At 48.5% G+C, this 27,032-nt stretch overlaps 1 protein-coding gene across 5 annotated transcripts in view; it reads right to left on the bottom strand.

Annotated features, from left to right (window-relative positions):
• Positions 1 to 2,152: 2,152 nt before the first annotated feature.
• Positions 2,153 to 27,032, bottom strand: part of stard13a (StAR-related lipid transfer (START) domain containing 13a) — a 64,818-nt gene continuing 39,938 nt past the window's right edge. For all 5 annotated transcript variants that reach the window (XM_048982774.1, XM_048982776.1, XM_048982778.1 and 2 more), the window contains 13 exons: positions 17,330 to 17,401; positions 16,055 to 16,136; positions 13,982 to 14,045; positions 11,330 to 12,600; positions 11,015 to 11,185; positions 9,572 to 9,731; positions 8,100 to 8,298; positions 7,497 to 7,710; positions 5,939 to 6,053; positions 5,527 to 5,748; positions 4,815 to 5,032; positions 4,352 to 4,528; positions 2,153 to 2,963 (listed from right to left, as the gene is read on the bottom strand). In XM_048982774.1, coding sequence (XP_048838731.1) covers positions 2,846 to 2,963; positions 4,352 to 4,528; positions 4,815 to 5,032; positions 5,527 to 5,748; positions 5,939 to 6,053; positions 7,497 to 7,710; positions 8,100 to 8,298; positions 9,572 to 9,731; positions 11,015 to 11,185; positions 11,330 to 12,600; positions 13,982 to 14,045; positions 16,055 to 16,136; positions 17,330 to 17,401 — 3,083 coding nt within the window. In that variant the 3' untranslated portion in view covers positions 2,153 to 2,845. The remainder of the gene's footprint in view (positions 2,964 to 4,351; positions 4,529 to 4,814; positions 5,033 to 5,526; positions 5,749 to 5,938; positions 6,054 to 7,496; positions 7,711 to 8,099; positions 8,299 to 9,571; positions 9,732 to 11,014; positions 11,186 to 11,329; positions 12,601 to 13,981; positions 14,046 to 16,054; positions 16,137 to 17,329; positions 17,402 to 27,032) is intronic.

Genomic DNA, 27,032 nt, shown 5'->3' with positions numbered 1-27,032 from the left:
CTGTTTACTCAGCCACCGGTTGATCACATATTGATCGTTTGCTTTGATAGATCTTTGGGACAGCAACGCGGATTTCAAAATAGAAATATGTTCGCAATGTATTCTTTTAAAAATCCCCCTGTATCAATCTGTTAGAGATTTCGGGGAATATGGAAAGCACTCATTTTCCGACTGATGCTCCCATTTACAGTTTGGTGGTGAAACGGGGCCACCTGGTGGACTATGATCTGTATATGAGAAGGACAGACATTTACCCATCCGTCTTCCTGCCGCTTATACCGAACAGGGTCACGGGGGCACAAATGCATGTGTATGTAGGCACAATCGTTTCCATATAAGATTGGTAAAAGACTCGTTTTGCATACAGCGTTTATTTTAACATTTCAGCTGCAGTTCCAGTCTTGGGTGAAACAGGGAAAATAGTTCATCATATCTTATGAACGTCGGAAATGTCTCGATGGGTTAGTTTGAATGAAAGGTCGAATTAAAAAAATCTACTCATAATATCAACTGTAGGCATAATTATTTTGAACGATGAATTAAAATACTTTCATAAACGTATTTGAAATAAGTACAACTAGTCACATTTTGGTATTAGATTAATGTAGGAAGTCTGAACAACCGACATGTATGTAATAAGAAACGGTTAAAAAATGCAACCCAGTAAGAACCATAACAGCATGTTTCTTGGGCTATTTTGATCTTGCTTATGGAAGTACAATTTCACTATTCGCTACTTACGTCGATATTTCTCAATTCAGCCCACACAAATCCTCCATCACAGTGGCTGAGGGTGTTTAATGTTCCAACCAACCTAATGATATATAACTGGCCAGCAATGAAACGATGACTCGGCAATAAATATGTAAAATGTTACCTGTTACTTTGCACTCGTTATAATAATGTAATCCTAAACCATGCCTATTTTCGTATTACGTATGTATTTCTGTCAGCGTCAAACACAAGACCGTTTCGCGTCTGCGGCGGTCGTCCTCGCTGACTCAGGAAACGCAGATATTTGCCCAAGAGTATATAGGTGTCGATTGTACTGTCGCCACCTGGCGGCGCCACCAGAATCCCCTGTTAAGCGAACGCTTTATGTCAGTGTTTCTCAACCCAGTTCTCGGGAACCCCAAACAGTCCACGTTTTTGCTCGCTCTCAGCTCCTAGCACACGTGTACCAGGTATTCGATATTCCTGATTGGCTAGGAGGGAGCAAAAACGTGGACTGTCCGAGGTCCCCGAGGATTGGGTTGGGAAACAAATCTTTATGTTTTTTACACCGTAATCCTCGACCTACACTCTCCAAATACCAATATTAATACTACAATGCTAATAATGACAATGAAGCTTGGCCACCTGCAAGAAATATACGGCTGGACTGAGTTACAAACCTGCCAAAAATAATAGCATTTTTCACAAGTATGCATGCTGATTTTCTCAACCTGCTACCTGTTTCAATGGAGTTTTGCCCGTAAATGGCAACACATGATCCTGAGTTACCTACAAGCAAAATAACTCCGCAAAGGAGCCGTGTGGATTTAAGAGATTTAATTTAAGGTACTTTGGGTATGACACATTTTTAATGATGCCTGCAGTACCACAGCTACTGTTATTAAAATACCAAAGAACCACATTCCATGACATGAGGCAGTATCATCCTTCCTGACATGTTATTGGAGAGAAGACCGGCACAGATCATTAACTTTGGTATCCTTACCACTCAGCCCATCATTCAGGCCAGACTGAAAATTTAAGGCTCCATTAAAAATACTGACATTTCTGTCTTTTATCCATAAATTTTCTGTAACCAGTTATCCTATGCAGGGCTGTGGGGGGGGGTCTGGAATCTATGGGTACAAGGCAGGGGACAACCCAGGATGGAGCTGCCAAGCCATCACAGGGCCCATTCACACACCATTCACACACACGGGAATTTGGTAACTTTGTTCAACCTCAGCATGTTTGTGGACCGTGGGGGTGGAGGGAGACCCCACGAGGACACAGAGAGAACCTCCAAACTCCACACAAACAGAACCCGGCCAAAGACTTGAATCCAGGTCACAGATATGTGAGGGAACTGTGCTGACTACCGCACTGCAGCACCATCCCACCCCAGCATATGTGCACAAAAAAGACTGCAGCTGTATACTTTTTGCATTTTATATTTGTTTTAATCCTCTCAGTGAAAACCCTGTTGTCCGCTAAGTAGCACATCCAGTACACACCAGAGCTTCAGTGTTCAGTCCGACCTGCTTCTGATTGACACACAACAAAATAGCACGAGAGAATGGGCTCACAGCGCTGCCTCGCATGCCGCTTTTGATGCAGCAGTGGGCGTGGCTTACTACAAACAGGAAGGAGGGGCGGGCGAGGAACCCCTACCCGTATGGAGCACATAGAGTCTGGTGTGCATGTAGCCACACACCTGCACATTCACAGATGCACACACACATTTTATTTATATATTTATATATAGTTTTGTATTTAAAATGAATTAAACAGAAATGCTTCTTAGAAGCTCTGAAATGGCCAAATGTCCTAGACATCATAAATTAAGATTACAATGACAAGATCTATAATTACAACAATAATATTAATAATAATAACATTAATAACAACAACAATAATAATAGCAATAATAAAAACAACAAGAAGCATATAAATGTTGATAATTAACTGGCGATGACTGTCAAGCAGACAGAGTGTTACTGCAGCATGATGGTGAATGGCTCAGCTCCAGCGAATCAGCGTTGTAGCATGGGACAGGCTTTTCGGGGCCCCCATCCAGCAGCATTTTTGACCCTGGGGCCCATGGGAGCCCGCCTCAGAATGTCCCCGTGCCTCAGATCTTGGTTTCGGGGCCATCAGAGTCCAGCGGCTGGAAGGAGTTGCGGAGGCGGGCTGCCTCGGCTGCGCACAGGTAGCCAAAAGCCTTATTATACCACTCCGGAGACCTGCCCCTGAAAGGGAACATGCACATGGTGAACCTGTGCTGACATACTCAATGAAGCCATACTTTAATCGCCATTTGTGGGGGGGGCTGGTGTGTGGATCAGCGGGTTAGGATTTCCCATGATCTGAAGGTTACTGGTTTAAATCCCAGGGCTGGTAGACTGATGCTGCCACTGGGCCCCTGAGTAAGGCCCTTAACCCCCAGCTCCTGGGGTACCACCTGTTGGCTGACCCTGCGCTGTGGCCCCCCGAAGCCACCTCTCACTTGCCTATGTGTCTCATGGGGAACAAGAAGGGGTAGGCGCAAAGAGAATGGATCCCATGGGGACTAACCAAGTAGCGTGTTTCCCCGAAAATAAGCCCCAGTGTGATTTTTCAGGGTGCTCATAATATAAGCTTTACTCCAAAATTAAGCTCTAGTTACTATCCCATGGATTGTATGGTAACTAGAATGAGATGCGATTATATGTAAACAGGAAATAATGTTGTGACCCCCAGACAAGATGAGTACAAAAAGGAAGGAAATTCTGGTTCTAAAGGAAATTGCGTTGCGAGATATTCAGGATGGAATTTGGAGCTTGGAGATTTACGATGATGTTCCAGAAGAGGATCACATGACGACTATATTTGAATAAATGCAAACACAGTGGATTTCTGTTCATGAATAAATGTACCGTTAGAGTGTTTACATGGAAAGATGCGGTTAGAAGATGACATGATGTCTGTATTTGAATAAATGTGGATTTTTGTTCATGAATACCGGTAAATGTACTGTAGTTTGTTGTACATGGGAAAATAAGACATCCCGTGAAAATAAGCCCAAACGGGTCTTTTGGATCAAAAATTAATATAAGACCCTGTCACATTTTCTGGGAAACACGGTATTACTATTCTAGGTACAGCTGCATAGGAATTGCTGTGGCTTACAGGTGAGGATAAAGCTTGGAGTCTTAGCACAGAGTTAACTATTTATCCACAAGCCCAGGAGCATCTTGAGAGTGAAGGGCATTGGTCACATGCCTAGTGGTGCTGCAGCTACTCTGCCGACCATGGGATTCAAACCGATGACAGTCTGATCACAGACACAGAGGCTAGACCCACAGAGACATACTGCAGCGTGTGGAATTTGTTAGGTGAAATAGACATTTACTCACAGAATTCAATTTCTTACTACTGACATATGGGAAATGAATAAGTACCTGAACTTTGAAGCACTCATATCGAAATTTATTGAAACAGTGAAGCACACTGGTATTTTTCACTGTCACCAGATCATGTCACTGTTCATTTGAACTCAGCGGTGCGGTAATTTTCACTAAGGAGTGTAGGTGAATTAAGGGATCAGTTTGGGTCATGGCTGTGCTTTGCAGAGGCCAGTAAACCGAGGTCTACTCACTTCAGGTCAACTCTGCAGATATGCGTAAGGCGAGACTTCCCCGTTCCACACGGTTCCAACAGGAAATGCGAGTCCAGAATAACGCAGCGGACCCCACCCATAGCCGGGCAGTCCTCGAGATCCACAGACAAGGACACCAGAGCACATGCACCCTTAGGCATACCTGTTCGCCAGGTCCTGGGACAAACAATGAGGTTTGCATCAGTAACGAACAGATAAGGTTCTGGGGTTCCAGTAGTGATAGCTAAATAAAGCTTCATGAACCATTTGCTGTATTTTGTGAGCCCACTAGATGGCACACTTGATTTCCTTTGGGGCATACTTTGAGCCTTTTTTTGAACAGAGAGCACCATCTAGTGGAACCAGAAAATACAGCAAGTGGTTCATGGGGCTTCATTTGGGCATCACTAAGCTCTAGTCTGTGCTCAAGTGCCTTTCAGTGAGTCTCCAGCCACTGACTCACCTGAGCACTACGAAGTCGCGGCTGGGGTGTGGGGGCATGCTGTTGATGGCGTACTGGAAAACCTCCATCTGCCTGTCCAGCGTCTCCCTCACCTTCCATTGCAGAAGGTCCACGTCCCATAGGTGGCGCTCACGTAACACGCGGTTCAGCACCACAGAGGGCGGGGCCTCCACCTCGACCATGACCCGCCAGCGCCGGAGGGGATTACCGTCCCCTACCTGGGAGGGGGGTGGAGGAAGGGGTTGGAGAATAGGGAGTTAAAGGGTGGGCTGCAAGGAGGGGCAGTATGCTCTAAAAAGCAGTGTTGGGGAAGTTACTCTCAAACGTAATCCGTTACAGAGGTGGAAGGTTTAGTTCCAGAAAGTACAAATCCAAACCAAGGTTTGGTTTCAAGTAAACAGTACTATGTGACTGTGACTCAACTGATTATTATGCATTCTTCATTATAATGAGGCTGTGTTAATCTATGTGTCTATGCCAGCATGTTAACTAGCAACCAGCTAGTTACATATAAAACTTTATAATCATTAAAACATAACAGAAAAAAATAAGGCAAAACCTTAAATCACAAAGACAGCAATCATGAGATAACTGGTGATGGCCAAATGAAGCTTGATGAAGCACTTCCACTAGTCCCCCCTTAAGAGAGGCTCTGGCTGTGTATGTGTGTTTCCACAAGGTCATCTCCTCGCACGCCGGGACAGCGCCCCACCTTCCTGTAGGACAGCTCCGCGCCGTCGCTGGAGGGACAGGATACCCAGGCCTTGGACCTGTCTCGGGCCTCTCTGAGCAGCTCCTGCAGCAGGATCTCCATGCGGCCCTGGCAGTAGGCCTCACTGCCCTCCCGGGGCCCACACAGCTCCTCCACGGTGGGCAGTGGCATCTCCGCCTCCACATACGAGTTACGCGACTGCGCCACCATCTCATGGGGCACCTGGAGAGTGGTGGGTTAGAAAAGAATGCCACATGTACGCTCATTCACCCCTTGAGCAGAGTTCCCCAATCCGGTTCTCGGGAACCTACAGACAGTTCATGTTTTTGTGAGCTGGGAGGGAGCAAAAAGGTGGGCTGTCTGGGGGTCCCCACGGACTGGGCTGGGACAGAGTAGGGCAGGGGTTCCTCACCTCGAACAGGCGGACACAGTCAGTGATCATATGGGCCAGCCCTTGGGTGGCAGCCATGTTCTCATTCAGGTCCTTCTGGTCTGGTCGCCCTGTGGCATACTTCTTCTGCATGGCTCTGAAAAAAGTGGAGTTGGGGGAGTGGGGGGGGTTTGAAATCAGTACTTATGAACTTTCAACTTACAAACTTTCAGACATACGAACGACTGTAAGTCCAAATTGTGTTCGTTGGGCTCCCGCTTCCTGTCCGCAACATTTTCTGCTGCCCAGTTCCGCCCAGTACGACTTCTGGCCACTACTCCCGCCGCGCAGCAGCGTAGCGTGCGTACTCCCGGCATGCTAGTTCTGTGTACTTGCGTATACCCATAAAGTGATGATCAATAACGACTTACGAACATCTCAACGGCCGTTCAGAATGTAACTCCGTTGTAAGTAGAGGAGCGTCGATACTCGAGAAAGGGGGGTGCATGTGTATTCCAGTTACATCAACATGTGACCCCCCCCCCCACCAACACACACACCTGACCTCTGTTCGTCACGACAGCATGCGTCCTGACTTTGATCCCCGTCAACAGCCCCTCCTACCCACCCAAAAGCAAAACCATCAGCAGCTTCATTAGTGGTTTAATGATAGGGGACAGTTTGTTTGCACACAGCATGACCCCATAAAAGCCGGCGTCTTTAAGGAGCAGACTGCAGCTGCAGCAAGAGGTGTGTCGTGACTGCGCCTCGTGAGAGCCGACCTTCAGTAGTGGCTGGGTGTGGTGTGCTGCTTTGCTCTATACGAAAGGCTGACGCAGTCACAGAAAATGATCTTTAAATGATCGTTATGTTGGTGTCAAACTATGCTATTATGCCTGTGAAAGTGTGTCAGCTTAGCCATTTCAAAACCTCCCCTAAAATCACCCCAGTATCTGCAGCAACCATCCAATGCACCCATGTATTTTTTGACTCGACCACTAGCATGTCATGTTTGGCTCATCAATACATCATTGAGTTATTTTAAGTTAATTAATTAATTGAGCTGGTGGAGAAATTTAGCGAGTACATGGAACAGCTGAGGTGCTCCGGAGGAGAGGTTTGGGAACCAAAGCAGTGTTCATCTAGCCATCCAACTAGACATCAATAACTTTTTGGAGAAAAGATGAAATTCCTGTTAGTTATCCTGTTACTGCTAATTTGCATATGTTCTTACGTCATATTGTATAAACGTACACTTACTTTCAGGATCAGTTTAACAGATAAAGAGAGCAGGTCTGGGTGACTGTCTTCAGGGGCGGATTACGGACCGGGCCAGCGGGGCCGCTGCCCAGGGGTCCTTGGGGTGCAGGGGGCCCGTGGGGCCCCTAGCCCAAAACAATTTGCAACGCTTATCAACAATGTATTTTCGTTTGTCTATTTTAGAGGGCCTACATTCTTTGATCCTCTGTCTACAAGGGCCCCTGATCCTATAGGGAGGGTGTTTGGCTGCCAAGGGCCCTTGACGCGAACGTGAATGTTTTGCCCAGGGGCCCACACAACCCATAATCCGTCCCTGACTGTCTTGTATTCGGGGTATTACCGTGGTGACAGGTTGTCCTTCTTCAGGATGTTGAGGTGAAAAAGCGAGGGTGCCAAGCACACAGCGATGTTCATGGGAGTCATCTGGTTCTCCCCCACAGAGGAAGTGACATCACTCAGGAAGCACAGCAGGGCCTGCAGCACCTCGCGGTTCTCGTCCGACATCAGCATGATGGCGGCCTGCACTGCCTGGAGTCGCTGCTCCTTGGGTACGTCTGTACGGGGGGCCAGGGGGTGGGACGAGAGTGGAATGTGAATGGTAGTGAGTACGCGTTAGCGGGGGAGGGGACAGGATGAAAGCAGGGGGAGATGAAAGAAGCCACAGGTGGTTGTTATTACGATCCCTGCGAGTCGGCCAAGTGAAAACGCACATGTTGAGCACCTCCCCAGGCACGAGACCCCCAGACACAGACCAAAGGTGTGAGAAAATCACCTGGGAGGCAACCCCCCCAAATTAAAGACTGCACATGTAGACTGAGTTTATTTAATAGATGCTGGTCTCGCCATGTATATTTCAGACACGTGCTGTTTTGTTGCGCTGGAGAATGCACAGAAAAGCGTTTCCCAAAAACGATCCACAGCCGCAGGCCGTTCTGATGCTCACACTGGTAGATGTGCAGAAAGGTCTCGCCCAGCTTGCTGGTGAGCAAAGGTTCGGGTAGGTCTCTGAAGAACTGCTTCAGCATGTCCGCCACGTCGTAGGCCGACTGCTCCTCGTAGTCCACGTGCTCGGGGGAGCTCTCGTTCATCTGCCTCAGTGCCTGGATCCGCGACTTTACCCCCGACTTGCGGAAAAGCCCCACCTGAAAAAAAGCATGCAGATAGGGTCGACGTTACGGGGGAATGCCGGTGATCCATACAGCAGTACCGAGAGAGGGAAGTGACGCTGCTGCATTTCTTAGGGTTAGCGTGGGTTTACGTTTTCGAAGACCTCAATCCTGGGCTTGGGATTCAGGATGAGAGCTCATTCACAGTCTACTGCCTCATTTACAACTTACTGCACAAATACAAGCTACATGATTTCTTTGTTGTTCCCTGTCCACTTAATTAAATGGAGCATGAAAAGAGTATAAAGATGAGTGTTGTAATGCACGCAGTTCACTTTCAGGGGCCTGTACTGTGAAGCCGGGTCACCGGCTTATCGGGGTCACTTGTTGGATTTAAGGTGGTCTGGGCAAAATGCAAGCGAACGAATATGAAGTCCATTTAAGCTGTGCTACCTTAAATCCGACAGGTTACCCCGATAAGCCAGTAACCCCGCTTTGCAGTACAGGCCACTGGAGTGAAACAGTGTAAACAAACGAAAAAAAAGAAGCCACCCCTTCTGGACCAGCCCAGATGGGAAATCCGAACCCTAAAGGTTTTCCTCCAGATTGAAGGCATGACCTGTGATCTGCACACCTCCCTCATCACCTGAATCCCGGCTCATTGACCTCCAACCAACCGCTGATTAACTCTGTGTTTTCTTGTTGTGTTTTTAATTTCTTTAATGTTCTTTAACGCTCTGCTGCATTGCAATATTTAACACTGCTGTGCAGGGGCGTAGTTAGAAATGAACGGACAGTCTTTACTGGGAGGGGCGATGGAACAAATATAATATAAAAAGCTACTCATGTCTTAAGCCAATAAATACACATATATGGGGGTGGCTAAAAAACATTTTATGGCAGCAAAAGAACCCGAAAATAGGCATGATGATGCCCCTGTTACTGTACATACTGTATGATATATTTTTACACTACACTGCACTACACTTCACTGCACTACACTACACATCACACTGCACTGTGTTACTCCCTTTTTGTGTTATTTTTCCCAATATGCTGCCACTCTTTTGCACTGTTTTGCGACCCCAGGAAAAGCCTCTTGTTCCTTTGTCCTCTTGTATGAAATGAAATGAAAAGAAAACTGAATTGAATAGAACTGAAATGAACAAAACTGAATTGAAACGAACTGAAATGAAATTAATTGAATTGAATTAATTGAATAAACCTATCTGATTTAAACAGAAATGAAATTAAGTTAATTGAAAAGAGGAGCCTGCTGCAGCAGTTCTGAGCCGGACTCGGGACTCACCTGGTCCAGACACTGACTCCTTAGGTAATGCAGAGCCTGCTGAAGGCTGACAGGCAGTGGCTGCCCAGACCGCTGCACATGGATGATCAGCGGGACCCCAAAGACATTTTTGTCTTTGTAGTCCGGCACCTTCATCCTCTTCATGAACTTGGGCACCGACCTGAGGAGGAATCATCTCACAGTGAGCTCCAGGACCCTTGTGTTCTCCCACAGACGGCACAGACGGTGTCACGTTTAAAAGACTGTGTTTAACTACGTGCAAGTGTGTGTTTATGGAAGCCAGATAACAGCCCTTCCATCCAGGGCTGGCGCTGCTCCCCACCCTGCCTGACCCCAGGCTTCCTGATAGCCTCCTAGGCGTCCAGACGGTCTGCTTTTATGAGCTTTAATGAAAAAAGATAAAATGGAAAAAGGGGCCCTGTAGGCCAGAGCCGGCCGTCTTTATGTGGCGTTCAGGAGCCTGACAGCCTCCCTAATACACATACCCATCCAGTGAGGCACTCGCCCACGGCCACCGTCCCCAGTGTTTACAGACGCACGTCAAACAATGAGCGAAATACGAATAACAGAAACAGGCACACAGATGCTCCTGGGGTTACAATGCGCTGCGTTTGGTATTTTGACTTCACGATGGGTACAATTTTTTTCACTTTCAGCACATTAGTCAATAAATGATATGAGATATTCAACACTTTATTATAAAACAGGCTTTGTGTTAATGACTTTGCCCAGCTGTCGGGTATTGTAAGTGTTCTAAACATGTTTAAGGTAAGCTAGGCTAGGCTATGGTGTTTGTTAGGTTAGGTGTACTGTATTAAAATGCATTTTCACTTTATGATGTTATCGGCATACGATAGGTTTGTTCTAACCCTGACCCCATCGTAACCCGGGGAGTGTATGTATATAGTGTGCGTATGCATGCGCACACACACACACAGGCAGGAGGATCCACACACCCACACCCCGTGTTTGTCAAGCCAGAAGGTGGAAGCCAAGCTGCGTAAAGCACTCCCAACAATCCCCACAAGAGGGCACCAGGTAGAGAATGTTCTGCTGGATGATGTCAGCATAACTGCAGACGTTCATCAGTGAATGTGGGGGGGGGTGAAATGTGAATCAGAAGCTAAATGAGGTCAAAACCCCACACAGAGGGAAACCTTGAAGTCCTTCTATGTTCCTGTATGGAAACTTAACCCATTTATCTCTCCTATTTTCTTGTTAATTCCAGCCCAAACTCTGCCTTTCCGCAACTTCCAAATATTTAGCAGACGGCTCAGCCAATCCCTAGAGCAACTGGGGGTTAAGGGCCTTGATCAAAAGCCCAACAGTGAAACCACTCTGCCAGCTACGGGATGTAAACCTGCAACCTTCTGATCACAGGCACAACGTCTTAACCCACCGAGCTACACATCACTTCACATCAATCACACTAGTCTGACTCACCAGGTCCATCCATGTTTGTTGGACATGGAGAATTTCTCCATGATGGCAGTGAGGCGCAGGAGTGAGAACTTCTGCAGCAAGCAGAGCTGGCCTACTGATTGGCTGTTGATCTGCAATGAGGCACTGGATTGGCCGAGGTGGCAGGAGATTCTGAAGCTGGGCCACCGCAGGCTGTGGACAAGGGAGGAGGCTGAACTTCAATGCGTGCATGTGGGCGTCAAATAGAAAATGACAACACTAACAAGTCACATGGCAGCATGTCAGTTAGGCAAGCGTATGGAAAGCCTCACTTTGCCACGACTGACCACCACTCACCGGCTAGGTCTGGTGAGCGAGGCCCCGACGCCAGAATCCCTCCTCTCCCTCGTCCCACTGGAGTCCGTGTCATTAAGTGAAATGCCGTCTCTGTCCAGGTCACTGGGCGTGGTCCGGCCCTCCAGCGCTAAGCTCCCCTCTCCGTCCAGTGTGACCTGGCTGGCAGAGTTGCGCCGGGCCTCACCGTCAGGCAGGACGCTCCGGGACCAGTTGTTGACCAGCTTCTGCAGGCCGTTGACATGCTGCAGGATGTCGTCCAGCTGCGGGAACAAGTCCTCCTTCTCCAGGTCCATCAGGTCCCCGGTGCTGGCGTATAGGTGGGAGCTGGGGACATTGTCGTAGACGCTGGCGCGGCTGCCCCGTGGACAGAGCCGGGAGATAGGAGGCAGGTCCCGGTGCTGCCGGACATCGGGCCGCCAGCCAGAGCTCACGGTGGTGCCAGGGGTGGGCGTCAGGCTCTCTACGGAGAGTGCCTTGGGGAAGGTACCCGGCTTGTGGTCCTTGGGGATGTGCACCACTAGGTCCTCATAGGAGCGGCACTCGCTCCGGCGACCTTGCTCGGCAGTCTTCCTCACGGGGGCGCCAGCGAGCACATCCAGGTCTTCCAGGTAGACGCCACTGCGTTTGTGGAGGGCCCGCTGTGGTTTCAGGCTGGGCGTGCTGCTGGTGCTGCAGCTGGACTGGGAGTGCAGGCCGCTACTCCCGTTCACCTCCGGCGCAGCCACGTCGCCGTTGGCAATCTCTACACACTGCAGCACACGGAGGCTTTCAGGCTCATACTGAAGGACAGGCCCGCTGATGGTCGGGGTTTTGCGGGCAGCCTTCCCTGAAGAGGACCGCCGGGAACGCAACGTCTCCATGCGGCGCAGGAAGTCTTTGGCGCGTGTCCGGCCATGCCGGCTGCTTTTGGAGGGCAGAGAGCTGTACCGTAGCCGGTCGTCGGACATTGGGGACGGTGCCAAAGAGCTGGGGTGAGGCATGATGGAGGCTGAGGCGGAGCGGGCAGGCCTTAGGGTGGCCAGATCTCCACTCCTGCTGCCGCCGCTGCTCCCACTATGCAGTGACGACACCTCCGGCTCGCTCAGGTCTGTTAGCACGCTCTCCCGACTGCCTGCCCCCTGCAGCTCCGCCTCCAGGCCTCTGGGACATGCCCCCTCCTCGCCTTCCAGGATGCAGTCGATGTCCTGCAGCCTCGACCACCGGCGACTGCTCCACTCAAACGTCCATCGGTTGCTGATCGCCAGCTGATCTTCTTCATCTGAGTCTTCGCTCTGTAGGTTTTTTTTTTTTTGAGGAAAGTGGTCAGAAATGTGGTCAGATGCAAAGCTGAGTTGGTGGTCATCCGATCCTACATACCTCAGTCGCATAATTAGCAGCAACAGTATATTTTCCAACCGCTAAGTCAACAACAGAAACAAATAACGAGCTTGAGTGCAAAGTCAAACTCAAACTAGGCTAAGGGTCAGCACAGTTTCTCCAGCGGCTCCTACTGCACACTCAACGTCTACTGCAACCCCATGGGTCTGGCGGTCAAGGCCGTGTAGGGCTATGAAATACTGATGGGAGACGTTACCATGGTAACTGCTGTGAGCGGCAGCACAGTGGTCAAAATGCTTCCCTCCAACAGCCAGCGGTTATGGGAGTACACTTTTCAGAGAGGACTTCCAGTAAGCAAGCACTGCGCACCGACCACCATCCACAGACAGGCAACATAATGAAAGATATACAGCAAATCATATCCCAGCTCTGGCTGAACTTAGACAAGAAAACCAGAGTCAAGCCCTGTCTGTCTGTTTTTCTATAATAAGGTACGTGGTTGTGGGTAATTTCAGATTGATCGTTCTGCTAATTGGGGTTTCAAAACTATGTGCTGCATTAGAGCAGACATGAAGGAACAGGGCATCCTTAGATAAAAGATCACATCTTTTGTAATCAGTGTTGGGCATTTCATGCTCAATTGGTTGGTAGAAACAAAATCTTGGTCTGGATTTGCAGTTATTGGGCCTGAAATGCCCGGCGCCGATTGTGATACACCCACCCAAGCATTGTAATAAATCCAACCAAATCAACATTCTTCAGCCAAATAAAACAGGGGCAGTGATCACAAAATCAACTCAGACATAACAATGGAAACATTCTTAAGTGTCCTCCAAACTGGTTTAACAGGATAAAAGGGTTAGGGGCCCAGATGTCGCCCCTCCTCGTCCCCCCTCCTCGTCCCCCCCCCCCCCCCCCCCACCACATCAGAAATGAAACATGGCCAAAGCACTTGTTTTAAGAAGCTTCAGAAGCCCGACAGCACGTTAATGCTCCAGAACTTCCCAGGAGGCCAGACATCAGTACTCCTCTGTAAGCCCGGCCATCACAGCTGCGGCGGAAACCCGACACTCGAATAAACCTCACGAAGAGCCTTTCTGGAGAAGGAACCAACTTCAGATTGCAGAGATAGCGAGGAGGTGGGAGGACATCTGTAGGCCTAACTGGGTAACGGGCTGGGCTGCCCACACTACCCACAACAAATCTCTCAGCAAGAACAACCACTACATTTGCTTTCCAAACTGGAGAAGAACACATGTTGTTAAAATCACAGCATGACCTCTTCAACAGAACCATAAGTCATTATGCAGTAGAGTCAGGTAGATCTGCACTTACTTTCTTCTTGGGAAGGCTGACGTCCAGTTTCATAGAGGCACACTTGTTCAGGGTGTTAAGTCGTCTGGAAGAGAGAAAGTGAGCATGTTCAGCCTGGTAGACGATGGAGCCCATTCCTGTCCACTTCGCTCGGCTCCTTGCATAGTCCTCCTGCTTCCTGAAAAGCCCCCCAAAGCCAGCCAGGCCCTCGTAATGCAGGCTCTCTGTGTTCTGCTGCGCCTAAACTCGACGGAGGCGGCTAAGTGGTCTGCCGCCCTGGGCTGCGTGCCATCCGATTGGCTGCCGGCAGCTTGGCGGCTGGGGTTCAGTGACACTGTTTATCCTGGGGCCCAAGGACGACAGGGGAGGCGAGACTCCGCCCCCTCTGTGATGTCAACACCAGAGAATTCTACTCTAACATTCTGCTCAGGCTGCCTTACACGACGGGAGTGAAGTCTGGCCCCTCCCCCTCCCCCAAACCATCACACTCACATCACAGTGACATCACGAATTGTTTAAACTCATCAAAAAAACGCTCATGATTCGAGGGGTACGAATCCCAGCTGGCATTTCTCTGGGACAGCTGCTTTTCCTTAAAACACACCCCTGGCAAACCTCCCCGGTGAACTCAGTCAACTCCAGCCAATCCCCCCCCCTCCCAAAATCTCCAACAACACCAACAGCAATTTCCTGTTGTTATTATTCCTTGCGACATGTAAGGAAATAGAAGCACATCATCCCACGCAAATTGAATACAAGGACACTGACTGACTGAATCTGGCCAAAGTATAGCGTTTGCTGGTCGGACTGTGTCCTTTTACCACTGCAAATTTCATTCAACTGCCGAAAGGATGATCAAACTGAAAATGTGGTGTGAGACACAGGGGGAAATAACTGCACAGGGCAGCCCTGATGCAGAGGGGCAGGAGCTCTGTGTAGATGGGGGGGGGGGGGGGGGCTCCTGCCTACAGGCTCCGCCCCCCATCTCAACATCTGTTAAACTCCTGCCGGGGGCTACCCTGAGGCTGCTTGGCCCTTTGACTCCCAGATCAGAGCGTCAGGCAGAGGGAGCAGGTTGAGATCAAAGAGAAAGATGCTGTAACCCAGTGGTGCTACTCCATGAGGTGCGGGGGGGGGGGGGGGTGGTCACGAGTCTGGCTTGGGCAAGGGCACTGATTATGCCGGTAAGTGGACGAGGCGGGGACCCTCATCTCACACCTCGGGGGCAGCATGAAGAGAGAAGTCACACCGATAAGGTGGAAGTGCAAAGCCTTCCCGGCCTCCTGCCCGGTCTGTTATGTGCGGGACTCGGGGATGGTAAACGCAAAGTGGAAGTGCACCCCCTTGTGGACGGTTGGGTCACTTCACCCCGTTTCCACATTGGGAATACAGATTTGGATTCTTGCCGCAAAAAGATGAAATTTAAGCTCCAGATAAATGCCTTTAAATGTTTTATTTCTCTAACACCGCAGTAGAGACGTAATAATGGGCAGAGAGAAATTAATCATACAGTAAAAGGAAAAATATACATTCCTTTAACGTAAAAAGATCAAATTTCTCACAGGAAAACAAACCATCTAATAGACAATTCCCATCCTCTGGTGTACCGAGGATTTCAGACATAAGTGTCATATCCGGAAAAATGTCACTGATTAGCGCCACATTTGTTTTAATATACACAATTACTAGAACACATCCTGTCCAGGGTGTATCCCAGCTTTTTGCCCTATGCATAGGTTTTAGTCCCCACTCCACTCCCCCTCCCCCCCCCTCACGACCCTGAGCAGCATAAGCAGTCAGAGGCTTTTGGACATTTATTTCACTTTGAATTCTGATATCCTTTTCCAGAAAACTTTCTGCTAATTTTACAGTAATGGTTTCTAGTGAAATCCACGGCTGTAAAATTCTAGTTGGGTCGTGGGAACAGGTTCGAATGACAGCCGGCACATACATGGCACTGGAAGGAATGTGGGAGGACTTCCACAAATCCGGCACCCCCTCCCACACCTCCCACCCCTGTCTCTTAGCCCAAAACGGACGGAACTGGCGCTGACGCACATGATCTCGTAACTCATGTTCTGCTCACATCCTTACCGGCAGAGAGGCTCGACCAGATCCTTGTCCAGGAAATCATGATCTCTTTTAACGGAGGAGATATCGATGGGAAGCTGGGAATCTGAAAGGACAAGACAGAGACACTCTTCAGGGGGCTGAGCTTCTACACGGGTATCTGCTGAGTGACTCCTATCCTCAGGAGATCCGTCTGTGAGTCAAGAAGAATGAGCCGGGACCACTGGGCCTCACAGCCTCTAACCCATGTGCAGTCATTTTTAGACGGCTGTCGTTCTGGTCTTTGTGGTTCCGGATCTTTTCCGAATATGTCTCGGCTTAGCTAAACACCGTAAATGCCAGCTCAGTCCTTCATGGGGCCTCTTAAAAGCTCAACTTCCCGGAAACATTTTATTTTGCATGGAAACGTATACAGACAGACAAGTAAATTAATGTGAGCACGGGTGAAAACTATTGGCCACCTCCGCTGCATTTTTACCCATAATTCCTGGTGGAAAAACCCATAAACCCATGACCCACTGACCAGCCTGGGCACAGGAGGTCAGCGTGGTCTACAAAGAGGGCCTGCGGTCAACAAAGGCCTTTTCCCATGCCCCCCCCCCCCATTGAGTAGTAACTCAAGCCTGGAAATAGCTCTCAACGCCCCCCTTCCCCAGAGCAAGCTGGAAGCAGGCCCAGCTTGCAGTGTAAATGCAGTGTACTCTGCAGCAAAGTGGGTCATTCCATTCCAGATAAGGTGCGGGGGGAGGCTGCCTGTTTTCTCCCAAAAATGATAACTGTGATGAAAGGCCGGCCTCGATCTGTCATTACTTTTTTTCCTCAGCAATACTACATCAGCTTTTACGCTTCTTGCTTAGTGCTGGCTCAGTGCTCAGCACTTGAAGGTGGAGATCTTTTTTCTGTCTATAACAGCCGCAGAATGATCTGTTCTACATAGTAAACTGGGCCAATGTTTAGGGTCTCCATTTTTCCGGATGGAAGACTGCTGTATACTCAGGAATCGGGGGCACTAGGCCTGTCACATAGTGTGCATGCTGCATGGGGGAGGACAAGGAATCACAATATTCAAAATACAAGAAGCAGCTGAAAAAGTCAGCCCGTCTTTCCTTTATTAAAGTTTTTCTGGGGATTTGGTAGATTGTATAGAATGGTTGGCTTTAGCTACACCTTTCCTTTGCATCACATTGCTTACAGTAGAGGGAGGAACGTGTCCTATGATTTCAGAAAGACGCTGCTCACCAGCTGCACAGGACCAGACAGCGATGAGGTGATGCAGAACAGCCGGGGGGCAGCGCTTACCTTCGTACAGGTGGGCGTACTGGGGAAATCCCGCCGCTCGCAGCCAGTCGCATGCCTCCTTCGCCTCAATTTCTAAAAAAACAAAAAGTGGCGCGTGACTTTAGCTATTAAACAGCACGTCATTAAACATGCCGACGACACCATAAGACATCAGAGATCAGAGTCACGCTATGAGAGGGATGGCCAAAAAAAAACACAAGATCAGGAACAGAGGTAGGTCAAAGACCACATGAACTTTAAGCTTTTCACAGTCCCTGTCCACCTTTCCTTAGCTGGCTTGCGCTTCCTGCCATTAGACTTGGTTGAGTCGTCATTAGATTAACGTGTGTTGTCCTTGTTGACTCATCGTTGGTTTGTGCGTAGGCGCTGTACAGACGTCTGCTCTGTGCTTTGTCAGCTTTCGCCTGAGAGGCTTCATCTGCTCACCATCCCCCATTCTCACGCTCCCCATCGCTGTATGAGAGGACAGCAGCAGGATACCCCTTGTGCTCGGCGCCCCCTACAGGAGGAAAGGCTCAACCCTAAAGGAGAGAGCCTCATCTGCAGAATTGACTGTACACAAAAAAAAAACCAGCCGCGCATGGACACAGTAAACAAGTGAGATATCTGATGAGTTGAATCAGGCAGATTCAAAAATGGCAATGAGTCAAGTTCTGTACGGGTTTATTGCACACGCGAATGAGACGAGCAAACTTTCATGCCAAAGCAGTCACAAGTCTGGGGTAATGACGGTAGTTACAGAAAGAATTTTAGAAGAAGTCTGGGTCGACCCTCCCATCGAGAGCAATTTACGCACCGATACGCAACGCATTAAGTGTGAAGCAAGTCTTAACGACGGAGCGTAGCTAGACAACGTGGACTGTAGTCATATTACACCACACAGGACATTCATTAAGGTGCCAACATCTGATATGTGCACCATGTCGTAAGTTGTACCAGATGCCACAGCATGTGTCAGCAGTGGATTAACGTAACAAAGAAAGAGAAAAATACAAAAGAACACACACGGGAGACCAGGGCCTCCAGGAGAGGGTCTAGTACAACTGCTGAAGGACCACAAGGGCAGGATGGAAGGTCCATATCACCCCCTTCCAAAAACCGACACAACTACTGGATGATTTTATCCAATTTACAGTAAAGGGTAGGGATACAGTTTAGAAACACTCCCTGGGATTTGAACCCATGACCAGAGCATTGTTAGTGCAATGTTCAGTTTGTTAAGTCAGTGGAGATTTAGACAAGGAATGACCCAGGAGGGGGAGCCAAACCACCACAGGGCACACGCACCGTTCATGCCCAAGGTCTCTTTGACAACTCCAATTCCAACCTCGGCATGTGGAGAGAAACCCCACAATGACATGGGGGAGGACATGGAAAGTCCAAACACGTGGAACCATGGTGGAGACTCAAGCCCTAGTCCCAGAGGCACAAAGGCAACAGTGACCACCAATGCACCATCATACCGCCCCCCCAAGCTGAGGAAGATGACTCCACCCACCCCCAATGGCAGGATGAATGGCAGAGGTGAGTCACGCTGACACCCGCTCACAGCTGGTCCCCGTCACATTAGGGGCTTCCTTGCTTTCCCAAGAATGAACGTCTAACCGCATCGTTACCAAGTGTTTTGTTGTCTCTTTAAGTCAAGCTCTGACGCAGGTTTCACATAATGAGTATAAAAGGTCAATGGGTAGGAGGCCGAGGGAACCCTGGCTCTTTCCAGCGCTAGCGTAACATCAGTCAGCGTAACATCAGTCAGCGTAACATCAGTCAGCGTAACATCAGTCTTGACGGCGAAAGGCCAACAAACCTCTGCGCGTCCTGCACTTTCATGAGCTTTTAATTGACTTGTCTGCACACACAAGCCCAATAAAATCCCACGCTTCTAAGCTTTCGGCAGAGTCCTGTCATACTTTCCAGGGGAGGAGCTATTGGGCCCCCATTACCTGTCAAGACAGCTGAGGGCTCTGAACTCAACGCCCCATGTGGCAGTCATTACAGCAAAATATGCAGCCTTGATAAGAGCGAACGCTGGGGGGGGGGGGGGGGGGGCAGACAAACCAGTAAAAACGCTGCCGTGTCCAATCTGGCGGGAAATCTCATCAGGCCACTAGTGCTACATATGGACACCCTTTTCCAGGAAAATTGCTGTGCAGTATGTGGATTAGGACACTCTGGGGAGTAACATTGGCCCTTGTGCAACAGGTGTTGACATTCCCAAACTTCAGCTGCAGATACACCAAGGAGGGCATGTGACACTGAACCCCAAGTGCTGGGGAAGGTTCTGAATTTTCACCTAATCAGTTATTCAGCCTTGTTAACGCGAGTGACTTCCCAGGCTGGAAAAAGGATGGATTTCCCAGTCATTTTTGCTATTTAAACTCATTATTCTAAACACTATCTCTTGAAGGTCACAGTTTATTCAGCGTAGTTGTAATTGCAAGCTTTACAAGGATAGTAATTCCTATCATACTGCATCTCCAAGGTTACAATCCCAGTCACAAGATGATGGACGGCCTACCCACTTCCCACTCCCCTGCCTGACAGACGACTTAGGCCAGTGTTTCTCAAACCCACGATCCCCACCTGGTATTCTGTACTCCTGATTGTTTGGATCAGCTGTGCTGGGAGCTGGAAGGGAGCAAAAATGTGGATTGTCTGTGGTTCCCCGACAAGTGGGCTGAGAAACACTAACTTAGGTCAAGGGCCTTGCTCAAGGACCCACAGATGTGCTGAGGCTGGGTTTGAACCAGCGACATTTGACACATTCACAATGGGGTAGAACAGACTGGAAGGGTATATAAGATGAACCCTCTCCTTTTTACCAGTGCAGACTTTAACTAACACTCCACCTGGCGGCTGGAACAAAATGCTCCGCATTCAGTATTGGTGGTGAGAAGCTCCTATCCTTAACTTCCTCGTGAGAATCTCGATGATTCAAAATTGTCATTATAAAATTTATACACATTAGACAGAGTAAATAAATTCAGCATGGATGTAATTGCAAGCAACTGGGGGTTTGAGGTTATGGTCCTGTCAACTTGAAGCGTAAATCCCGAACGCACGCAACCCAGCAGAGGCCTCCGTCACCCCTCTGCCCTCCACAGAGCCTGAGATTCCTGTCAAATGGAAGACAGGGGTGACTGGGGTGATGACCCCTCCTGACACCCTCATCACCACCATCCCCAGGAGAAGGATATGTCCAGCATCCTCTGATACTCCATGGACAGGCCAGGTGACGGGTGAGAGAAGTCAGTCAGGGCACAAACGTTGGGGGTCATCTGGTACACGTTTGCTGTTGCCATGACTCCCACCACAGTCCTGTTACTTGTGCCACCTGATCTCCTTCTGACTTGACCAGAATGAGGGTTTTCATCTCGTACAATTTAAAAGTCATCGCTACATGGAAAACTCAAGGGATCATCCAAGCAAGCATCATTCTTGTGGGGGGGGGGGGAGGGGGGGGAGGGCATCTGCTTTCCCAGTGTAAATATTTGGAGGGGCCCTCCAGTGGAAAATCACTTGAGCTGCTGTTCGGCAAGCGCTCTGTCAGCCTGACGTGTGCCCTGAGTACGACAGCCGCCCACCCTCTTGCCACCATGGAAACGAGGCCTAAAATGTGCAGCTCAGAGACATGACTTTTCATGGCTAGATTGTTGTAATTAAGGTACATCATCACATGGACAAATTGAACCAGCAGAATGACAGTATGACATACGGGTGCTGAATTCAGCACTCCCCAGAAAGATTCAGGTGTCGGTGAGGCCCGGTTGGGGCTGCCAGGCTGGCCCGGTTGGGGCTGCCAGGCCCGCCCGGTTGGGGCTGCAAGGCCGGCCCGGTTGGAGCTGCCAGGCTGGCCCGGTGCTGCAGCTCAAGCTCTATCCCACAGCGGCACCATCTAGACATCACTGCCGCTGCAGCACCACCCCATGCTGAGACGGCTTCTTTCACTGTACAAACCAGTAACCTGCACTGACATTCCACTGCACTGCATCTTTATTTATTTTCTATACTGTGGTCCCACATATTGCTTTCCTAGTTGTTTACTCATTCTTATATTGCACCGTTTCATCACATCTCGTATTGCGCTACTGTTTATCCTGCACTGTCTTATATTTCAGTACTATTTTACCTAACCCTATAATCCTACCCTGCGACTGGAACATAAGAATCCGAGTAAGTTCCGAGGAACGCCTGATATTAAAGCTTGAACCATCCCTCCTTTTCCCCTCCCCAAGGGCCTTTAACCTCATTTGCCCATCAGGTTCTCAGCAGTGTGCCCTCTGGCAGTGTGCCCTATTGCAGTGTGCCCTCTGGCAGTGTGCCCTATTGCAGTGCACCCTCTGGCAGTGTGCCCTATTGCAGTGTGCCCTCTGGCAGTGTGCCCTCTGGCTGCAAAATCCCCTCTTATGCTACATATAGTGCTCTGTCCATGTGTCTATGGGGCCATGATGTCACATTAACAGTTCATGGTTGTTTCTGCCACCCCCTTCCTTGATTATCTCCCCCCTCCAGCTACACAAAGTACCACCAGCTATTTAAAGATGTCATGTTTTACTCTGGTAAAACCCACTGTAAATGTCAGGAGAACATGCTGTGGTTTCCTCTTTCCCTCCATAAACGTTTTCAGGTCGAGAGCTAGCACCATAAAATGTGCTTCATTCCATCCTTAGACAGTTTCCATCTTCCCAGATGTTTCTCACGAGTCGAGCCCTTAGTCAGCACCAGAACGCCAGAAGTCTGTCTCTGCCATAACCTTCTGGGGAATTTGGGCTTATTTCATCCAGCAGGGGGCAACCAAGAGCCAGCGGATTGGGTCCACGGACGCAACTTCGCAACCCAGCCGCACATGAAGGACACAATCTTCCTGTGAAATCTCATATCTCATCTGCAGACTTAAACTGCATCCAAGGTATTGGCTGATGGATTAAAATCACCAGCAGGACAGAAACATCACCAAGCATTTTTTCAGCTGGAAATAACTAACATCAGGCTGATCTCAGTTAACATCAGCAGACCATTCAAATGCAAGTCAGACGCTCACGCATAATAGTAATAAACTACAGTCAATTTAGAGACACCAGTTAACCTAATTGTATGTCTTTGGACTGGGGGAGGAAATCAGGATACCCAGAGGACACCCACACAGCTGTCAGGCCCTAGTGGTGCCCACTGAGCCACCAAGCTGCCCAAATAGCAATAATTATTTCCTTCTTATAATTACTAAAGACCCACTGAGTTTGTGGCTCCCACGGTGTTTCCCAGCTCGGTCTTTTTGGACCCCCAGACAGTCCACATTTTTGTGCCCTCCCAGCTCCCGGTAGGAAGCAAACATGTGGACTGTCTGGCAGGGAGCAAAAACCTGGACCGTTTGGCAGGGAGCTGGGAGGGAGCATAAACGTGGACCGTTTGAGGAACTCCAAGGACCAGGCTGGGAAACGCTGCCTTAGGATAAGACCGAACACCCGTCAGACTGATGTACATCCATCTTCCCATTGCTTACCCGGCACAGAGTAAGAGGGACTGTGTACAAATAAATTTACATTAAGCCAGGGGGAGGGGGGTTGACTTATTCTGAGAATCGCTTCATCCCTCCACTGCTGGATGTGAGGACTATAGATTTATGTCCTTATGTGGAAGCAGCAGCAGCCTGAAGCCAGTCACTCTATTACACTGATAGCAAAGGCGATAAGCTGCAGGATCGTGTTCCTGACGCTTCTCAGTCACATTTAATGTTAATCATCAATCTCAAACTGCGCGGGAGCCGGGCGACTGCATACATTCAGTGCGCGACACCGCCGCGATCAGCTCCCGCGTGTGGCAACAGGCGATAAGCATGGGCAGGTCACCGTGGCAACCGCGGCAAATGCATGGCAACAGGCTACCAAAATTCCACAGCGATGGGCCATGAGGCGCATTCCGGCACAACTTTCCAGATCCCATTTTTCACGGTACGGCTGCCTGAAACACACTGGGGCTGCAGATTCTCTACTGTCTGTATTACCGTCTAGGTTTAGTGATGTGTGAAACCACATATAAATGAGCAATAAAAATTTTTTAAAACTATACAAAACCACCATGAAGTTCTTCAGCTAATATACAGAGGAAGAATTTAAAGGATTTCTGAAACTGAAGAATTATAGCTACTCTCTGGCATTGGGACTCATTTCAGCTGTGAAAACCTGGAGAGAAGCTTCAGGATGGAGCTGGATGGCAGCAGAGCGTCAGAGATTAGAAAGTGGCCGGATCCGAGTGCAAACTGGGACTCGTGTCTCCAAGCGCCTGTGATCACTGAGGCAGAGGCACTGGACGAGCCACCACAGCCTGCAGCAAGCGCTCTGCAAACCGCAGGAGCGTGAGATGGGATCCCTTCTCATCTACCCCTGGGGAGACTGAAGAGACACACTGTAACACGCACATATACACACTCTGCTCTCACACGCAGACATTAAGACTCTCCTACTCACACCCATGCAGTCAAGTGATTACACCAAATCTCCATTTACACACACGCATACATAAGGCTTGACTCATTTAAACCCATTTAAGCAGCTGGACACTCATTGAATGTATTCATCATTCCTCTGAGCAGTTTAAGAGTCCCGCTAAACCATAAACCTATGATTCACTATCACCACTGGTCCTGGTGCAAACTTCCTGTGTGAAAAACATTGTGGACACAGTGGCGGCTGGTGAAAAAAATTCTTGGTGGGGCTCACATACCAATAGATTTCCCTTCCTAGTCCAGTATAAGCATTCAAATGAACAGTCAAAAAATGACAACAATTTCACAATCATAATTAAATTTCCTTCGCTGGGTGATATTTATTTCGGGTTTGTCGGGTCCCAGCTCCTTAGCGTGGAGTTTTTCCAACATCGTCCTACTCACAAAAGGGTAATTCAATAATGATCTCGCCGAACTTGCTGGAAGCCGCCCCTCAACTGTCGTCGTCGCCATCATCTCCCTCTGACTGACTGACCTGAGAAGGATCCAAAACTTTCCCGCATTTTCTGTAGCAGGGGCGAAATTTCCAGGCCCTAAAACCATTTAACTCGCCGATGCTGATAGGCGAAATCTTTATTATGTCCACCTAGTAACCATACACGATTGGCTATTTCGCTGAACTTTTGGGGCACTTTGAGCGCCCAAGAAGAGAAATGATTGGTGGAAATCTGTCGGTGGAAATTCACTGTTGAATGAGAGTCAGTTGGTGGAAATGTTGTTTAAATAATTCAGATTGCATGCAGGCACACACTATTAAGTAAAACTGACATATATATATATATATACACAGTTTGGGGACTCATTCCTACTTGACACCTTACGGAACCCCCTCCCCACCAGCACCCACATTTATGGGGGTAAAAAAAGGGAAACGTGTTAAAACAACTAAAACTATACTGTAAAACCTTTGGGCCATTCAGCATCTGTTAACAGGCGTTTACGGTATTATAAGTGTAGGCGGCTCAATCCGCAGAGGTTTATCACCTTGGTTACACCAAATATTGAGCTTATCCTCATTTTACTCACGTGTTTTACTCACTTCTGGACGACTGCGTTTGATGGGTAACAAAATCTATATTTTTCTGAGTAGACTGACAAGGAACTTGAACTGACTGAACCCCCAGGGCTGGACTGGGAAGCTTGTTTAGGCCGGGAATCCTAACTCTAAGGGGGGGGGGGCAACTTATGATGAACTTGATGGTACTTTTTGTGTAGCTGGAGGGGGGAGAGAAAGAAATGTTGGTTTTAAACAATCCACAGCTTTTTATTTTCCAGTGTGGAATGATCCCATAATACACGGCACCAAAAAAGTAAATCAATAAATCCTAACGCTATAGAGCTGAGATCATTTTAAGGTGAAAGCTGTTTAGGAACCAACAGATGAAGTAAAATCATCCGGGTGACCGGTTTCAACAATCAGTGTAAGCAGTGAAGCTTTTTTCGCAGTGAGTCGGGAGGCCGGCCGTTGATAACCAGTGAAATGAAACACCAGTTGTTTGACACCGAGTCAATAACAGGACTTATTACTATATGACTGATAAACTGGACAATGGACCGATCTGGGTACTGAAAGTGACTGTCATTGTTGTAATGTCAACTGGCCTATTTTTGCATGTTGCAGCTTTCTAATTAACAATAATAACATAATCATAACATAATTTAAATTTAACGTAGTGTGCAAAATGAATTATTTATTTGATAAGTAGCCGTAAGTAATCCCCTGCAAATTACAAAGACGCTGAAAAGGAGGAAAAATGAGACCCTGCACCGGACATCGAGCTGAGAAACCAAACTGTCCAGCCTAGTGCTGGAGATCTGGCCACCCTAGTTCGTGACTGGCTACATGTTTGTTGATCTAACTTGACCCTTTGCTGAAGACGTCTGGATGGCAGACCAGGCCACTGGGAAATCTCTCAGTTCTCCCTATGGCCAGTGCAGCTCTGTAAACTATGATTTAGCTTTAAGTCTGGGACCCCCAATTCCGGTCCTGGGGGGGCCAGAATCCAAAACAAATTGCAGATTTCGCTGCTGAAACACGTCTCAATCAGCTAATTACCAGGTTCAGTAGGTGTGTTTGAGCAGGGAACTTTGCAAACTGTGTTGGACCAGAATTGGGGAACGCTGCTTTAAGGTGACAACGACTGGGGAAAAATACAAAAGCAGAAGCCTGGCGAAAAGCATCGGTCAATCATGGATGATTTGAAAATTTTTTTCTTGTCTTGGTCTCAGAAGAAGGTTTTTCAGCCTCCCGTGCTGAAGGATCGAGATCTCCAGACAAAGATGTGGAACACACCGCCTAACGATGACCACCCCCCAGGGGCACACAATGACATCATTACACTAACGTGTAGACTTGCTCATACTGCCACACGCGCCTGGTGGCTAATTTCTAACTGGACATTCCTGTGAGGCAACCACCAGGAATATTCTGGAAGGATGAACCGAAAAAGCCAACTAATACAATGCAAAGTGGGTAATGACTTATCAAGTAGCAGGTCCGGAGACTCAAAACTAAAGCTCCAACATCTAACAAGCCAAGGTAATGATCACGAAGAGCAAACTGACTCAGGCACACAACAAGCCATCACTGGTGGGACCTGCAGTGACTAATAATCAAAGTTCTTTCAGCAGATATGAACCTCCAGCAGTGGCAACACAGACCCCAAAGAAATATGAAAATAAACACGATTCCTTTCCAGTGAGCTCAGAACTTGGGAAACATGAATGACACAACTGTAAACAGTAATTACCAACTGTCTGAGTCTTCATCTGAGTATGTTATGACCATGGCAACAAAGCACACAAAAATTGGTTAAGGGTGTAGATTTGGTTTCAACACTGGCAGGGACCAAATCTGGGCCCAAAGTCCCACCTCGCTAAATATATACGGTACTGCCACAGTACTGGTAGGGGCATGTGCCTACCGTCTACACCCAAACCAATGAGCTCAATTTAAGCTTCTTTTTACAAAGGAAACTTGTGGGCTCATGTCAAAAAATAGAAAATACAAATTGGGAATTTTCTAAGTGGAATCAAGAATCAGGCAGGAAACCCCCCCAATCCTCCATACAAGTTGTGAATGGCTCATTTGATCACTGTACAGAGAGGGTAGTGTGTGAGTGTAATTCTGTCATGTGCGGTTTTTGCGTCAGCAACATTTGGCACAGTGTCTGTGGGTCTCCGCGTCTGACATGCCTGTTG

The sequence above is a fragment of the Brienomyrus brachyistius genome, chromosome 18 (genome assembly GCF_023856365.1).
Source record: "Brienomyrus brachyistius isolate T26 chromosome 18, BBRACH_0.4, whole genome shotgun sequence".
Taxonomy (NCBI): Eukaryota; Metazoa; Chordata; class Actinopteri; order Osteoglossiformes; family Mormyridae; genus Brienomyrus; species Brienomyrus brachyistius.
The sequence above is the reverse complement of the archived record's forward strand: the minus strand, read 5'-3'. Positions and strand labels throughout refer to the sequence as shown.